Here is an 18,728-nt window from a genome sequence, read left to right on the forward strand (position 1 = left end):
GATTGGGGGGGTGTTGAGGTGGAGAGGAAGCAAAGCTCAGGGGCCCTGCTTGATCTCTTGAACCGGGGGACCCGGGTCTTTGAAGTTCTACCGCGGGTACGGCCCCATCTTTATTACACCGCTCATTAGAGATAGGTCCGTCGCATCATCAGCTCATAGACCCTTCTGTAGATATCTACAAATGTTAAACATCTCCATCCAAATCCTCTATTTCGCTCAGACACATATTCACAGAAATAAAAGGACTAATCTTCATATTAATGTTCCATCAATTTCCTTTACACCAGCTGAAATTTCAAATCAACTCAACAATGGAAGAACCGCACTGCCCCATGTGACAAACCAAAAAAAAAAAACGCCCCCTTTATGCAATTTCCAGTTGTTTCGTACCCACCAGCCCTGGCAGTCACACGTTTCAGGTATTAGGGTGTTATGGCAGCACAAAGAAGCAAATTATACATAAAAATGGAAATTATTTCAGGCTCACAAAAAAGGAGTCTCGCTTCCTCATATAGAATCGGGATTTACCCAGCTGGCCGTGCAATTAATAAAACGATTCGGAAACATGCTTTTCTTCAGATGTTTGAAGCAGTTCAACCAGCTCAGCAGGATCACAAACAAGTTTCTTCACCTTCTGAGGACTGTACAGTCACTAATACTTGTAGCAGTAACAGAAAAATAGCACAAGGGACCCCCGCCCCGATCAGCGGGGTCTACTGATGAATCGCTATTCACAAAAAGCTGAATGTCTGCCATACAATCAATCCATTGACCACCAAGGAGATGCATCGAGCTTGCCTTGTCCCAACAGTAAGTTTGCATCGTCTTTTGTTGACTTCGGCTGGCGTTTCTTCCATATTTTCCCAGTGCCGCCTCTCCCCGCAGGGGCCGGATGTCACAAACAGCCACCCCCAGGCCACACCCCTTGGGGCAGTAACTCTGTGTCACACCCCCGTCCCGCTCACAAGCCTCCTGCTTCCGTATTCCAGAGACGATCCACTCTGGCGCTGCGGTCAGTTCAGAGGGGAGCGCTGTTTGATGAGAGCCTCTTCCAGAAAGTTGGCCATTTTCTGACAGTCGTCCTGAGGAAACATACAAGATAGAGATGTTAGGGACGAAACGGGTGACCACATTTAACCAGTTAACAACCGCCCTATAGACGATATACGTCTACAAGGCGGTTGCTTAACTCTGGGAGGACGTCCATGGACGTCCTCCCAGAATCGCGCACACGGGAATGTCCGTGACCGCCGGGACCGCCCGGGGGATCACGGATCACGGTAAATCGCCGCTCATAGCGGCGGTTTACCACGTGATCGCTCCGTCCAATGACGGAGCGATCACTTGTAAACAAACCGGCGTCATGTGATGATGCCGGTTCCTCCCTCCCCTCTCTGTACCGAACGGTACAGTGTGAGAGGAGAGGGGGGGGGGAGAGCGGATGCAGCAGCAGCTGCTGTGGGCTGGATCTGTGACACATGCAGTCACAGATCCAGCAAGCCATCCATCCCTGATAAGCCATCCCTGCCCCATACTGTGCAATACCCCACAATACTCTGCAATACCCCACAATACTCTGCAATACCCTACAATACTCTGCAATACCCCACACTACTCTGCAATACCCCACACTACTCTGCAATACCCCACACTACTCTGCAATACCCCACACTACTCTGCAATACCCCACAATACTCTGCAATACCCCACACTACTCTGCAATACCCCACACTACTCTGCAATACCCCACACTACTCTGCAATACCCCTCACTACTCTGCAATACCCCTCACTACTCTGCAATACCCCTCACTACTCTGCAATACCTCACACTACTCTGCAATACCCCACAATACTCTGCAATACCCCACACTACTCTGCAATACCCCACACTACTCTGCAATACCCTACACTACTCTGCAATACCCCACACTACTCTGCAATACCCCACACTACTCTGCAATACCCCACACTACTCTGCAATACCCCACACTACTCTGCAATACCCCACACTACTCTGCAATACCCCACACTACTCTGCAATACCCCACAATACTCTGCAATACCCCACACTACTCTGCAATACCCCACACTACTCTGCAATACCCCACACTACTCTGCAATACCCCACAATACTCTGCAATACCCCACAATACCCTGCAACGTCGCCTATGGGGATTTTTAAGTAGCAAAGTTTGGCGCCATTCCACGAGCGTGTGCAATTTTGAAGGGTGACATGTTGGGTATCTATTTACTCGGCGTAACTTCATCTTTCACATTTATGCAAAAGAATGAAGAAAAAATACAACATTTTCAAAAAAATTTAACAGAAACAAAGAAAAATTCATAATTTTTTACAGAATTTAGTTTTTTTCTCTTATAGCGCAAAAAAAAAAAAACCCAACGGTGGTTAAATACCACCAAAAGAAAGCTCTATTTGCATGAAAAAAAGGACGGAAATTTCATTTGGGTACAGTGTTGTATGACTGAGTAATTGTCATTCAAATTGTGAGAGCACCGAAAGCTGAAAATTGGTCTGGTTATTAAGGGGGTTTAAGTGCCCAGTGGTCAAGTGGTTAAAGAACAACTCGGCTAAACTACGTCACAATCCCATTCCCAGTTCAAAAGAACTTCGGCTTTCTGTTATGCCATGCCTGTAACTGCCAGGTACATGTGCAGGAATTCAAATTTTCTTCCTTAGCAAGTTATGGATTGATTCATCTTAACCACTCGCTTACTGGGCACTTATACCCCCCTTCCTGCCCAGGCCAATTTTTAGCTTTCAGCGCTGTCACACTTTGACAATTGCGCGGCCGTGCAGTACTGTACCCAAACAACATTTTTATAATTGTTTTCATACAAATAACATTTTGCAAACAGGTAATGTTTTTCCTTCACTGATGTGCACTGATAAGGATGCACTGATGGGCACTAAGAGGTGGCACTGATGAGGCAGCACTGGTGGGCACTGATCAGGGAAACGGATGAGGCTGCACTGATGAGTGATAGGTGGCACTGATGGAAACTGATAGGTGGCACGGAGAGGTGGCACTGATGGGCACTGATAGGTGGCACTATTAGGCGGCACTGATAGGCAGCACTGATGAGGCACTGTTTGGCAGCACTGATGGGTGGCACTATTAGGCGGCACTAATAGGCACTGGTAAACGGCACTGAATCAATGAATGAATGACTTGTATAGCGCAACGCATGCGAACTGAATCGCCTCTGGGCGCTTTTTCCAGCCAGTATCTGCTTGGCTGGTGCGGTCATTTTTACCCCGTAGGATCATGACACGCTAGGGACACACATATATACTGGGCCAATTTGGACGAGATCCAATTTACCTACCAGCATGTCTTTGGAGTGTGGGAGGAAACCGGAGTACCCGGAGGAAACCCACGCAGACACAGGGAGAACATGCAAACTCCAGGCAGATGGTGTCGTGGTTGGGATTCGAACCAGCGAACCTTTTGCTGCTAGGCGAAAGTGCTACTCACTGCACCACTGTGATGATGAGGCACTGATTGGCAGCACTGATGGGTACTGATAGGTGGCACTAGTAGGCAGCACTGATGGGGACTGATAGGTGGCACTAGTAGGCAGCACTGATGGGGACTGATAGGTAAACAGTAGATTTTCCATGTAACATCAATGAAGTGGAAGATCAGTTGGAATGTTGATCCTCATTCCCGTAAGCTCACATGGCCAAGTGGTGGTGGGCACTGATAGGTGGTACTGGTGGTGGGCACTAATGGACGCTGATATGCGACACCGGTGGGCACTGATAGGTGGCCCTGATCGGTAAACAGCAGATTTCCCATGTGGCATCAATGAAGTGGAAGATCAGCCAGTTGGAATGCTGATCCTCCTCCCCGTAAGCTTACATGGCCAAGTGGTGGTGGGCACTGATAGGTGGCACTGGTGGGTGCTGATAGGTGGCACTGATCAACAGCACATGCAGACGCTAAGGGGACCGGAAGCCGCGGCTTTTTGTCCTTCACGCTATAAGCGTGAAAAAACAAACAAAAAAAAAAACGATAACCAGCATCTGTTTATTTCAGTGATTAGCTGTCATTGGCTGACAGCTGATCACGTAGTAAAGGACCTGCTGTGATTGTCCTTTTACCCGATCTATGACCAGCCGAGTCTCACGGAAGCGTGAGAACAGGAGGACGTCTATTGACGTTCTCCTGGCAATTTAAGCCGGTGATCTGCCGTGCTGGTTCCAGCTATCGTGGAAGTTCCAGCGCATGCGCAAGCTGATGTGCTGAGATGGTTCCAGCTATCGGGAAAGTTCCTTCAAGGACTGCGCAGGCGCAAACTTGCTGACGGAAATCCCCGAACCGCGGCCGGCATCCAGGGCGACGTGGATTTCGAGGTAAGTGGCCAGTCGCTCCGCTCGCTCGGCCTCCTGGCTCTTTTTTTAACATCCTCCAATCCACGGGGATGTTAAAGAATGAGCCTGGATGCCGGGCGAGGTTCGGAGATTTCCGTCGGGAAGTTTGCGCCTGCGCAGTCAGTGAAGGAACTTCCCCGTTAGGGGAACATTGAGGACAAGTCACCGGCAAGTGGTTAAACAGCAGATTTCCCGTGTGGCATCAATGAAGTGGAAGATCAGCCAGTTGGAATGCTGATCCTCCTCCCCGTAAGCTCACATGACCAAATTCCTAGGTTTGTTATGCGAGCATCACTGGAGGAAGCTAGGACAGCATTTTCTCCAGGAAGGGTAATTTCTCCTGTAGCACCCTCCTAGGTTAGGTTGCTAGTGAAGTTAAGATAAATGTTGTCTTTTTAGCTCCTCCGTAGCCGGGGCAGCAGAGTGATTGTTTTGGCCTGTTCTGGGTCTCACAGGCTCCAGGCTCAACTACTTCTCCCTGCCTTCTCGTAGGTTCTAGAATGTAGTGGGCTGGAAGAGCCAGACCCTGACCTTGAATATTTATGGGACTCCCCAGGTAGGTGTGCCCAGAAGATGGAGAGAGAGCCCATAAATAGTCTGAGGCCTGGAGCAGCGGGGTTCTTGTCCCGAAGAAGGAGGTCCCAGCCTGGAAGGGCTGCTGCCCTTCAGGGTAAGGCGGCTTAAATCTACAGAGAGTTCATCAAGGTCCCAGCTCAGGGGGAGCTGCGGGGCCTATGTTCCTGGAAGCAGTTCAGAGTCAAGTCAAAGGGGTGCGTTGAGGATCCGGCCTGGAGATACAGGGTAAAGTGTCTAGCTAATATTGAACAGGATCAAGTATCTGGAGACACAGTAAGTAGAGGCCTGGAAGTGGGATCCTAGCAATGGCGGCCCGTCCCTTAGGCCCCGTACACACGACCAAACATGTATGCTGAAACTGGTCCGCGGACCAGTTTCAGCATACATGTTTGGTCGTGTGTAGGCGCGAGCGGGCCGAATTCCAGCAAACATTTGCCCGCCGGGCCTTTTCCCAGCAGACAAATATTCCTGGACGTGTTTTAAAACCGTCCGCTGGAATCCTGCCCGCTCAGACATGTACGGTCGTCAGTACAGACCTACTGTACATGTCCGAGCGCCCGCCGTCCCTCACATGCGTCGAATGACTTCGACGCATGCGTGGAAGCCTTTAAATGGCAGGCCCGCCCACATCGCCGCGTTATCGTCGCGGCGACGACGCAGACATGCCCCGCGTATTGTTTACGCGCGGACTTCTGTACGATGGTTAGTACAACCATCGTACAGAAGCCCTCTGGCAGTCATGTACGGTGAAAACGGTCCGACGGACCGGTTTCATCGTACATGTTTGCTCGTTAGTACCCGGCCTTAGGGGCGCACAGGCACGGCCCCCTGATCTACTTACAGGGCACTGGATGCATGGATTCCAATGGAGGGGGTGTTTTTTTTTTTTGAAGCATGTGATTGGAGCCAGGGGCTCTATTAGAGCTTTAAAAATATTGTGGTCTTGGGGCGCAGAGCACTGCGCTCCGAGCCCACCCAGTTGTGTGACAATAGCGAATTAATATTCACCATTTTCATATCAAATCTCCTCCTTGCCAATCAGGAAGTGGATCATGAGACCCGTTTCCCAATAGGCCAAAATGACAGGTGATCCTATTGGATGCCTAGGAGGAGGGAGGGGGAGGAGGAGAGCATGATCCGACCCACCAGCCGCCATTGTGACCATGGATGGCTCACCTGCACCCGGGTGGCAGAGAGTGCCACCCGGGTGTGTTACAACAGCCAATCAATATTCGCTGATATAACACTGATCCTCCTCCCGGCCAATCAGGAAGCGGGTTTTGACACCGGTCACCCAATTGGCTGAAAGGACAGGCGATCCTATTGGACGCCTAGGAGGAGGAGGGAGGAGCCGCACGGCAGAAGCTGCTGTGATGCACAGAGGACAAAGGAGCCACTACCTGTCGCCCGTAGGAGCCCGCAACCCGCTGCCCGTAGGAACCTGCAACCCGCCTGTAGGAGCCTGCAACCTGGCCACTGCCCGCCACCCGTAGGAGCCCGCCCGCCTTCAACCGATGGGGTAAGTGGCGTGAGGGGGGGGGGGTGCCTGCACCCCATCCACATTTAACTAGCAATAAAGCCTAAAAAGACATTCACTGCTTGGTTATTGTGTACTCACTTGGGAATAGAACCGGGGGCCAATCTTCGGGGGCCCATCAGGGGTCTGCGCTACACTCCCTTCTGCTATGCTTTATTTATCTAGCACAGCAAGTCTCTTAGGTTAGGTATTTGTGTATCTTTTCCTCTGTTTATATCCAGGCTCCAGTAGCCTGTAGAGCGTTCAAAGGAATACTCACTTCTATTTTATTTAACCACTTGCCCTCCCGAAGATTTACCCCCCACCTCCATGACCAGGCATTTTTTTTTTTTTTTTTTTTGGCACTGTGTTACTTTAACCACTTAACCCCCGGACCATATTGCTGTCCAAAAACCAGAGCACTTTTTGCGATTCGGCACTGCGTCGCTTTAACTGACAATTGCGCGATCGTGCGACATGGCTCCCAAACAAAATTGGCGTCCTTTTTCCCCACAAATAGAGCTTTATTTTGGTGGTATTTGATCACCTCTGCGCTTTTTATTTTTTGCGCTATAAACAAAAATAAAGCGACAATTTTGAAAAAAATGTAATGTTATTTACTTTTTGCTATAATAAATATCCCCAAAAATATATAAAAACTTCTCCCCCTTTTTTTGTGTGTGTTTTTTTCCCTTTCTTTTTTTTTTCTCTCCCCTTTTCTTTTTTTTCCTTTTTGATGCACTTATATAAAGATATGTATGTCTTAGATGCTGTTGCCAGACTCCCTACATGTGACTGTTTTGACCTCTATGATCTGAACATTATTCTGTACTGCCTGTCTTTCTCTGTAACTTTTATAATTTTTTTCAATAAAAGAACATTCTGTTCATGTTAAAAAAAAAAAAAATATATAAAAACATTTTTTTCCCTCAGTTTAGGCCGATACGTATTCTTCTACATATTTTTGGTAAAAAAAAAAAATCCCAATAAGTGTTTATCGATTGGTTTGCGCAAAATGTATAGGGCCAGATTCACTAATAATTACGGCGGCGTAACGTATCCCCTTTACGTTACTCCGCCGCAAGTTTTCGTCGTAAGTGCTTGATTCACAAAGCACTTGCGTGTAAACTTGAGGCGGCGTAGCGTAAAGCCGTCCGGCGCAAGCCCGCCTAATTCAAATGGGGCGTGTACCATTTAAATTAGGCGCGTTTCCGCGCCGAACATTCTGCGCATGCTCCGTTAGGAAATTTCCCACCGTGCTATGCGCGAAATTACGGCGCTCGACGTGTTTTTTGAACGGCGACGTGCGTTACGTCCTTTAGTATTCCCGGACGTCTTACGCAAAAAAATTTTTTTTTAAATTCGACGCGGGAACGACGGCCATACTTTAACATGGCTGGTCTAAATCTAAGCCATGAAACGTGAACATGAACATGAAAAAGTGACGACGTAAGAGAATGCAACGAACGCGCGTACCTTTGTGGATCGCTGTAAACAGCTAATTTGCATACCCGACGCGGAAAACTACGCAAACTCCACCCAGCGGTCGCCAAAGTATTGCATCCTAAGAGCCGAAGGCATACGAAGCCGTACGCCTGTCGGATCTTAGCCAAAAGCCGTCGTATCTTTGTTTGTGAATTACAAATAAAGATACGACGCGGCAAATTTGAAAGTACCCCAGAGTATCAGCAGATACTCCGGCGTACTTTTTCTGTGAATCTGGCCCAAAGTGTTTACAAAATAGGGGATAGTTTTATTGCATTTTTATAATTTTTTTTTTTTTTTTACTAGTAATGGCGGCGATCAGTGATTTTTTTTTCGGTACTGCGACATTATGGCGGACACATCGGACAATTTTGACACATTTTTGGGACCATTGTCATTTTCACAGCAAAAAATGCATTAAAAATGCATTGTTTACTGTGAAAATGACAATTGCAGTTTGGGAGTTAACCACTAGGGGGCGCTGAAGGGGTTAAGTGTGACCTCATATGCGTTTCTAACTGTAGGGGGGCGGGGGTGGACGTGTGACGTCATTGATCGTGTTTCCCTATATCAGGGAACACACGATCGATGACGGCGCCACAGTGAAGAACGGGGAATCTGTGTTTACACACAGCTCTCCTCGTTCTTCAGCTCCGGGGACCGATCGCGGGACTCCAGCGGCGATCGGGTCCGCGGGTCCCGCGGTCACTGAGCTTCGGACCAGGTCGCGGGCGCTCGCCCGCTACCCACAGCTGGGCACTTAAAGAGGACGTATAGGTACGTGCTTGTGCCCAGCCGTGCCATTCTGATGACGTATATGTGCAGGAGGCGGTCCTTAAGTGGTTAAAGGGGGCGCGCTACTGGGAGGTGGGTAAGGGGTGGAATCAAGGAACGATGCTCAGAGGTGGGTAAGGGGTGGAATCAAGGAACGATGCTCAGAGGTGGGTAAGGGGTGGAGACAAATGATGACAAATAGTGACAATAGTGAAGGGAGGAGGAGTTCCTGCACTTATTCTCTGAGAAAAAAGCCCTGGGTAGTAGTAATTATTATTATTATAAAGGATTTATAAAGCGCCAACAGTTTGCTCAGCGCTTTACATCAGGGATGACAGTACAGGCACAATACAAATCAATACAGGAGGGATCAGAGGGCCCTGCTCGTTAGAGCTTACAGTCTAGAAATAATTATACAGCATTGTTTAGCTGGACCTAGTATAAAGGTTAACCACTTGCCGCCCGTCATATGACGTGATCAGGATAACACAGCCCGTGGGGGCGCGCGGCGGGGTGATTGGAGGTGCTGTGTGTCAGTCTGACACACAGCAACTCTGATCGTGGTATGGCCTCTCTGACAGAGGCTTCTTACAATGTGATCAGCTGTGACCAATCACAGCTGATCATCGCGTGAACCAGGAATTGCCAGTAAACATCTTTCCTCGGTTCACGCTGACAGGGAGAGCTGATTGGCGTCTCTCCCTGTGAGAGGGGGGGGGGGGGGGTGTCTGTGCTGATAATCAGCACAGCCCCCATCAAAAAGGTGCCAATCAGTGCCCTACACCTGGCAGCCTGTCCCCTAAAAAAAGCCTGTCAGTGCCTACAACAGTGCCAATCAGTGCCCAAAAAAGTGCCCACAACAGTGCCAATCACTATCAGTAATGCCTGTGAGTGCCCCATCAAAGTGCCAATCAGTGCCCAAAAAAGTGCCCACAACAGTGCCAATCAGTGCCCAAAGTGTTAAACGGTGCCCTATCAGTGAAAATTGTCGTGGCCAGGAGGGAAGGAAAGTGCCTGGTATAGAAGTGGTTAAGGTATGTTGTTGTCAATCATTTGATTTGATGAGGCTACTTGGATGATTGGGGAAACATCTTCAACATTAAGGACATCCAGTTCAATGTGTCTAAATACTACAAGCCAGGGATGGACTGGCCATTGGGACTACAGGGAGTTTCCCGGTGGGCCGATGGCTCAGTGGGCCGGCTTCAGTGACAGCGGACCGCCGCCCCCCTCCACTCCTCTGTCTCTCCCTTCCCGCAGTGCTCACCTGGGGGGAACAAAGAAGCAGGGGGAGGACCAGAGGAGCAGGGGGGACGACAGAGGAGCATGGGGGAGGGGACAGACAGCTGACTCAACAGCTATGGCCTGGGAGTTTCTCACTTCTGCCTAATCTTGTCCCATAAAAGGGGGGGGGGCACCGAACTGATTCTTTGCCCCGGGTGAAATAATGTCTAGCTTCCCCACTGGTACTGCCTATAAGAGTACCAGTACCAGCCGTTCTACTCTAATAAAGTAGAACAGCTAGTGGCTAGTGAAGGGGGAGAGGGGGCTTGGGTGGCCGGGGGGGGGGGGTGCGGGAGTTGTCCGGCCGCCATAGGGAGAGACCTGTCAAAGTGGGCCAGTCTGGATGAAGTCCAGGGCCAAATTTTTGTCCCAGTCCAGCCCTGCTACAAGCCAATTAATTAATATAAAATTGCCCTGAACCACCACACTGTTACCTTAAAGAACTATATTGGTCATGCTGGCAGATAGGGCATGCTGGGCATTGGGTAGTCATGAATAAAGGCCTGTGGTTCTCCAACACAGAGAATATAAGTAGAAATAACATACAATGACAAGGCGTATCTGTGCAATGGATTCTCGGAAACCTTACCTCGCTGATAAAGCCGTGATGGACGAGTTCAGAGGCCAGCGTCTGAGAGCTTTCATCTGTAGGAAGGAGGAGAGGAATTGGTCAGTTATTGGACACATGGTTTGGAGGCCTTGGAGACTGGTACCCTCTGTGGACAACAGACTGCCCATTGTTCTGCCACAAAACCACTGCGTGCTCTGCACCAGGCACAGTGGATGGGAAGAAACAGGGGGGGAGGGGGAGCAGCTGAACATTAGCCTTTAAGTCTTCCTTTAAGACATTACAGAGATGGGCTCCAACAGTCGTACTCCCAAGGAGAGGAGAAGGACATTAAGGGAAGATGGGTTAACAGTGATGTGCAATGTGCAGCACATTTGAGTGCTGCAGACCGTCCATTATATGTGAGTGGAGAAATTTGCCAAGATACACTGGTTAGTATGTCTGTCATGGTCCATGGTCAGACGCGGAGACCAGTAGATATAGCAGTGAAGAAACCCCTACGGACCAGCTGGATAGGTATTCAAGCAGCTTGGTGGATGACGGGGGCTCAACCCAAGGTACAGGTCTAAGTACTAACTGGTATTTACCAGAGCTCCTTATATTGGAGATGGGTTTTGCCGCATGTTAGTACCAGGTTGCAGTTCTCAAGATCGCCCTACTATGTGGTAAGCAAGCCGAGGTCCAATAGCAGATATAGCAGGTAGGGATCTAGGTGAAGCATAGTCAATATACAAGCTAAAAGGTCAGTAACAAGTGGTTGCAGGTTGGGATCAAGCAGAAGCGTTGTCGAGGAATAAGCTGAAGGTCAGTAACGAGTGGTAGCAGAGATACGGACAGCAGCAGGAGTGACAAAAGCGAAATATTGCCGGGAGAGAGCATAATAATCTGGCAAACAGGAAGTGCAAAGGCATTGCTTTAATAGGAAGTTAATAGGAGAAGCAAAGGCTTCAAGGTTCAAGAGCGAAAAGACAAAAGCGAAATATTGCCGGGAGAGAGCATAATAATCTGGCAAACAGGAAGTGCAAAGGCATTGCTTTAATAGGAAGTTAATAGGAGAAGCAAAGGCTTCAAGGTTCAAGAGCGAAAAGACAAAAGGTTATTTTAAGAGCTCAGAGAGGTAGCTGTCTAGCATCTCAGGTGGCTCAGCAAAAAAAAAACTACTACCAGAAACAGAAGAGGTCCTGGGTTCAGATCTAGGTTCTGACAATGTGTCACTGCCATCTTTAAGGAACAACAGTAAAGTGCAGAAATTATAACTTTGTATTAATATACCTTTTTGGGAATATATAGGTTAATGGTCAGAGATGTCATGAGAAAGTCTATGGCAAGGAGTTGGTCACAATATGGCAGAGGCATTGGGCTATAGCAGTGGGCTGTTCTCCTATCCAAGAAGAAAAACGAGGTGGGAGTGTAAGGGATTTGGCCTCAACAACTGGCCAACCAGAAGTCCCCTTATACAATAAAGATTGACCACAAATCACTAAGCTTCTGCTATAGCTGGTCCACAATATCTGTAGCAAACAGGACTGCAGGAAAATAGGTTCTTGATCTTGGCAGCCTCTCTGTTGTAGTGTGGCTTCATGTGTTGTTCCTTGGCTGAATCCTCCTCTTAGCTTAGTACCATAAATGTCATAGGTCAGATATGTTAAAGATCAGGCTATTGTTGATTCCTATTTACAGAACTACAAATAAACTTGGACCCAACATTTCCTCTTAAGAGCCGGTTCACACAGGGGCGGCACGACTTCGGGGGCGACTCGGCCAGGCGACCTGAAGACGACTTCCAAGGCGACTTGCAAAATGACTTCTGTATAGAAGTCAATGCAAATCGCCCCGAGTCACCCCCAAAGTCGTACAAGAACCTTTTTCTAAGTCGGAGTGACTTGCGTCGCTCCTATTAGAACGGTTCTATTCACTAGAATGGGACACGACTTGTCAGGCTGCTGCGTCGCCTGACGAGTCGCGCCAGTGTGAACCGGGTCTAACCAAAGGGAATAGCAACAAACATGTACGTTCTTGGCTAATAGTTTATATCACCCACCTATATCGCAATAGTATCTACTGTATTTCCCCACTATATGAAGGGCAGAGATAGATTTTATATATATATATATATATATATATATAGTGTGTATATATGCAATATACAGGATATGCATACGCACTAAGAAGAAGATGGGGACATTTTCACTGTAAAGGTTGTGCGGCATTTGGCAAGGCCATATTACTAGCGTGGGGAGGAAGGTAGGTATTTAAGCTGGTGAGTTGCACTCAGTAGGGTGGGTGGAATGAATTAAAAAACAATTGTACCCAGTGGTGGAACACCCCCCCCCCCCCAGTGGCACCCTCCCCCCACACACGGGAGGACGGTCGGTCAGTCGTGATATAAACTATTAGCCAAGAACGTACATGTTTGTTGCTATTCCCATTGGTTAAGAGGAAATGTTGGGCCCAAGTTTATTTGTAGTTTTGTAAATAAGAATCAACAATAGCCTGATCTTTAACATATCTGACCTATGACATTTATGGTACTAAGCTAAGAGGAGGATTCAGCCAAGGAACAACACAAGAAGCCACACTACAACAGAGAGGCTGCCAAGATCAAGAACCTATTTTCCTGCAATCCTGTTTGCTACAGAAATTGTGGACCAGCTATAACAGAAGCTTAGTGATTTGTGGTCGATCTTTATTGTATACTTATAAGGCCTCGTACACACGATAGGTTAAACAGAGGACAACGGTCTGATGGACCGTTTTCATTGGTCAAAACCGATCGCGTGTGGGCCCCATAGGTTATTTAACCATCAGTTAAAAAAAAGCCAACTTGCTTTAAATTTAACCGATGGATTCCTAAACTATAGGTCAAAACCGATCGTTAGTAGGCACAACCATCGGTTAAAAATCCACGCATGCTCAGAATCAAGTCGACGCATGCTTGGAAGCATTGAACTTCGTTTTTTTCAGCACCTCGTTGTGTTTTACGTCACCGCGTTCTGACACGATCGTTTTTTTAACCGATGGTGTGTAGGCACGATGGACCATCAGTCAGCTTCATCGGTTAACCCATGAAAATGGTCCATCAGACCATTCTCATCGGATGGACTGATCGTGTGTACGCGGCTTAAGGGGACTTCTGGTTGGCCAGTTGTTGGCGCCAAATCCTTCACACACCCACCTTGTTTCTTCTTGGATAGGAGAACAGCCCACTGCTATAGCCCAATGCCTCTGCCATATTGTAACCCATACCTCCCAACATTCTGAGATGGGAATGAGGGACACCTATCAGCAAAAGTATGTAGGCATAAGACACACCCCTTGCCACGCCCCCTTAAAGGAGAATTGTACAAAAAAATAAGATTGGTTAAACCCACAAGTGCTTTTTTTACCACTACTATTTCTTTATATTGGCTTTTGGAATTTACAAATGCAGCAATTTAGAAATCAGATGAAAGGTTTAACACTGGGAAACACTTTTTGATAGATAAAAAGTGCATTTTATATACATCTGTATAAATCAGACCAAAATGAGGTACAAATGAGGAGAATGAGGGACAGAGGGACATTGCTCCAAATCAGGGACAGTTGGGAGGTATATTGTAACCTTCCCCTTGCCATAGGTTTTCCCCATGTCATCTCTGACCATTAGCCTATATATATTCACAAAAAAGGAATACCCATACAAAGTTATAGTTTCTGCACTTTACTGTTGTTCCTCAAAGATGGCAGTGACACATTGTCAGAACCTGGATCTGAACCCAGGACGTCTTCTGTGTCTGGCGGTAACTTTTTGCTGAGCCACCTGAGATGCTGGACAGGCTACCTCTCGGAGCTCTTAAAATAACCTTTTGTCTTCTCGCTCTTGAACTTTGAACCCTTTGCTCCTCCTATTAACTTCCTATTAAAGCAATGCCCTTGCACTTCCTGTTTGCCAGATTAGTATGCTCTTTCCACCCAATATTTCGCTCTTGTCACTTCTGCTGCTGTCCGTATCTCTGCTACCACTCATTACTGACCTTTTAGCTTATTCCTCGACAACACTTCTGCTTGATCCCATCTAGGTGGGTATCCGCATCCAATTCGCAATAGCAGGAGATTTTGACCGGCTCTCTATGGAGCCGGTTCACACATCTCCGCTGCAGCTCAGGTGAGAATTTTCACAGGAGTCCTGGGCGTCTTTTGGTCCGAATTCAGGCTGAAATTGGGCCTGAAATTGTAAAAAACGGGGACACGCTGGACCCCTGCTGGGAGCCGCAAGCGGCGATGGTGTGAACCCAGCCTGAGTCGCTTAGTGCCAACTGATTTCCAGTTGTAAATTTGAAGTTCCCTGCCTTTGATGTTTGTCTTTTGAATGTCGGAGAAAGGCCACTGGCGTCTCTCATTATTATTACTGTTTATTCTCTGCAGTTGCTGCTTTGTATCAATGTGATGACTCATACACGTATCGCGCTATTTCCTGTCTAATCGCTATTCATAGAGCAGGTTATTATTAAAATGTATTCAGACCTGCTATTTGGCCTGATGAAAGGCACAATGCCCAAAACCGCCGCCAATTTGTATATGTATATGTTCTTTTGAAGTGAATAAATCTGAAATTAACCACTTCAGCCCCCGGAGGAATTGGCTGCCCAATGACCGGGCTAGGGCCGAAACAACTAATCGATTAATCAAAAACTAATCGATTATGAAATTAATCGATTACCATTTTCATAATCGATTAATTGGCCAGTAACATAATGGGGTTAAAAAAAAAAAAAAATTTAGCCCTTTATAGTACAAAAAGAGCAAATCTACTGTAAATATTACTGTATTTATCGGCGTATACCGCGCACTTTTTTGCCCTGAAAATCAGGGCAAAATCGTGGGTGCGCGATATACGCCGATACCTGCGCCGAGTTTGAATACTGCGCCGGCATATACCGAGCGCAGTACACTCGTGTATAGTCGGGCAGTCTTGGCTCCTCTCGCGCTCACGTCCTGGACGTACAGGACGTGAGCGCGAGAGTAGCTGAGCCGGCCCGACTATACACGAGTGTACTGCGCTCGGTATATGCCGGCGCAGTATTCAAACTCGGCGCGGGAAACGAGCGGGGAGGACGCCGCAGAAGGACGCCGGACCCGACGAAGAGGACACCCGAAGCCGCAGAAGGACGCCGGACACGACGAGGCCGCCGATGGACGCCGCGCAAGACACCAAAACTGTAAGTACAAAAATCTTTTTTCCACAGGAATTTCGGGGCAACTTTAGGGGTGCGCGCTATACGCGGGAGCGCGCATTACCTCAATAAGTACGGTACTTCCACTGTCCCACAGTAAAAAATGACCCCCTTACAGTAGCGATTATTTTCTCTTTTTGTACTAATTTTTGATTTTTTAACCCCCATTATGTTACTAAACATCTCAGGCCGGGTCACACCTCTGTGCTTTTTGCAGAAACACACTACAGTTCATTTTACATGGTTTCACATCCATGATTTTTTCAGCTGCTGTGTATTTGGAAAGGGCGAGGACTTTTTATTTTTTTTATTGCAAAACGGTGCCATTTTGTTTTTTTGGTTCCATATACTTCAACGGAGAAGCTGCAGAAAAGCATGTACCGTATTTATCTCCCTATTACGCGCTTCGGCGTATAGCACGTAAAAATTGCTGCATTTGTAAATTTTGAAAGCCAATATAAAGCAATAGTAGTGGTAAAAAAAATTCTCTTGTGGATTTAATTAACCTTTTTTTTTTGTTAATTCTCCTTTAAGGGGGCGTGGCAAGGGGTGTGTCCTATGCCTACATACATTTGCTAGTAGGTGTCCCTCATTCCCATCTCAAAATGTTGGGAAGTATGACATTGCTCCAAATCTGATACAGTCCCATGAAATCCGGGAACAGTCCCACGAAATCCGGGAACAGTCCCTCGAAATCCGGGAACAGTCCCTCGAAATCCGGTACAGTCCCTCGAAATCCGGGAACAGTCCCCCGAAATCCGGGAACAGTCCCTCGAAATCCGGTACAGTCCCTCGAAATCCGGGAACAGTCCCTCGAAATCCGGGAACAGTCCCTCAAAATCCGGGAACCAGTCCCTCAAAATCCGGGAACCAGTCCCTCGAAATCCGGGAACCAGTCCCTCGAAATCCGGGAACCAGTCCCTCGAAATCCGAGAACCAGTCCCTCGAAATCCGGGAACAGTCCCTCGAAATCCGGGACAGTTGGGAGCTATGCACTTGTCTAGTGATGAGCTCAGAGGCTGTGACAGGGGAGAGTAGACAGGTATAGGCACCTGAATTCTGGGCCAGATTCTCGTAGAACTGCGGCAGCGTAACGTATCTACTTTACGTTACACCGCCGCAAGTTTTATGGGCAAGTGCTTGATTCACAAAGCACTTGCCTGTAAACTTGCGGCGGCGTAGCGTAAAGTCCACCGGCGCAAGCACGCCTAATTCAAATGATCCATGTAGGGGTCGTGGATCATTTAAATTAGGCGCGTTCCCGTGCCGATCGTACTACGCATGCTCCGTCTCAAATGTTCCCGCCGTGCATTGCGCAAAATGACGTCGCAAGTACGTCATTGGTTTTGGCGTTAACGTAAGTGGCGTCCAGCGCCATTCACGGACGACTTACGCAAACAACGTAAAATTTTCAAATTGCGACGCGGGAATGACGGCCATACCTAACATTGAGTACGCCACCTAGGGGGCATGTTTATCTTTACGCCGCGTATATCTTACGGAAACAACGTAAAATCACTACGACGGGCAAGCGTACGTTCGTGAATCGTCGGAACTAGTCATTTGCATATTCTACGCCGACCGCAATGAAAGCGCCACCTAGCGGTCAGCGTAGATATTGCAGCCTAAGATACAACCGGCGCAGGCCGTCGTATCTTACGCATTTTTAAGTGTATCTCAGTTTGAGAATACACTTAAACATACGACGGGCTTAGATTCGGACTTACGTCTGAGTATCTGCTGATACGCCGGCGTAATTCTATGATAATCTGGCCCTCTGTCTTTATTTGACCTTTATGTAATCCTCTGCTTAGTGGCACTGAGAGAGAACGGGCCAGCACGGAGATCCTATTAGGCCTCTATTGCTTTGTACAGTGCAGTCAGTCCGACGCTGGGACTAGCTATGACTAAGCACTAGACCTCTGTGCGAAACGCATCAGTTTTTTTATATCCCACTGCTTGCTGTGCTGTGTTTTGTAGTGCTTTTATCCTTTTGCACTAGGGTGACCACATTTCCAAACTACCATTCAGGGACACCCCCCTTCCCAAAAATCAGCCTGTGCTGTAACGAATCACAGCACAGTGATTGGACACAAGAGGCGGGATTTATGATTTCTCCAATCACAAGCAGGGGGCGGGGATTGTGCTCCTCCAGGCATTCCCGGCCAGGGCAAGAATTGTCAGTGAGTAAAGCGGTGATGTGGCGGCCTTTTTTGGGGGCATCAGATTGGCCCTGGGGGGTGGCTGTGTCAGTTTTATTCCGGGACACTGTATTGTCCTGGAATGAATGTGCCCGGGACAGACCTGCAAAATGCGGGACTGTCCCGGGCAATCCGGGACACGTGGTCACCCTATTTTGCACCAATAAAGGCTACCTTTCAGGGATTATTTTGGTGTGCGGCTGTCCATATACTTCTTCCTTTGATTTTTAACGCTGAAAGCTTGCCTACAGAGGGAGAGAACTAAGTGAGCAGAGTGGCAATGCTTCTTTACTGTCCAATCAGCAGGCTGTGGGCAGAGAGGTGACCAAGCCATATTGCCTAGCTGTACTGGGAGGACAGTGAAGCTATTGACCTGACTGTCCTGTGCGTCTTAGGGTTTTCCTGAATCACAAAACTGTCTAAAACACAGGGCCGGCCCTATGATGGGACCGGGTGGTATCATGGGTACCAGGCAGCACTTTTAGGGGGGCAGCATACTGATGTCCACCAGCCCGTTCCGCTACCCAAATAAAATTGATGTCCTTTTTTTCCCACAAATAGAGATTTCTTTTGGTGATATTTGATCACCTCTGCGGTTTTTATTTTTTGTGCTATAAATCTATATATTTTTTAACTTTTTGCTATAATAAATATCCCCAAAATTTAGAAAAATAAACAATTTTATTCAGTTTAGGCCAATATGTATTCTTCTA

General features: G+C 47.7%; 1 protein-coding gene across 1 annotated transcript in view; it reads right to left on the reverse strand.

The window, feature by feature from the left end:
• Positions 1–227: 227 nt before the first annotated feature.
• NRBP2 (nuclear receptor binding protein 2) overlaps positions 228–18,728 on the reverse strand; it is a 177,985-nt gene continuing 159,484 nt past the window's right edge. The window contains exons 17-18 of the mRNA XM_040355086.1: positions 10,623–10,678; positions 228–1,082 (exon numbers count right to left, since the gene is read on the reverse strand). Of these exons, the coding sequence (XP_040211020.1) occupies positions 1,014–1,082; positions 10,623–10,678 (125 nt within the window). The 3' untranslated portion in view covers positions 228–1,013. The remainder of the gene's footprint in view (positions 1,083–10,622; positions 10,679–18,728) is intronic.

Source organism: Rana temporaria, chromosome 5 (assembly GCF_905171775.1).
Source record: "Rana temporaria chromosome 5, aRanTem1.1, whole genome shotgun sequence".
NCBI classification, from domain to species: domain Eukaryota; kingdom Metazoa; phylum Chordata; class Amphibia; order Anura; family Ranidae; genus Rana; species Rana temporaria.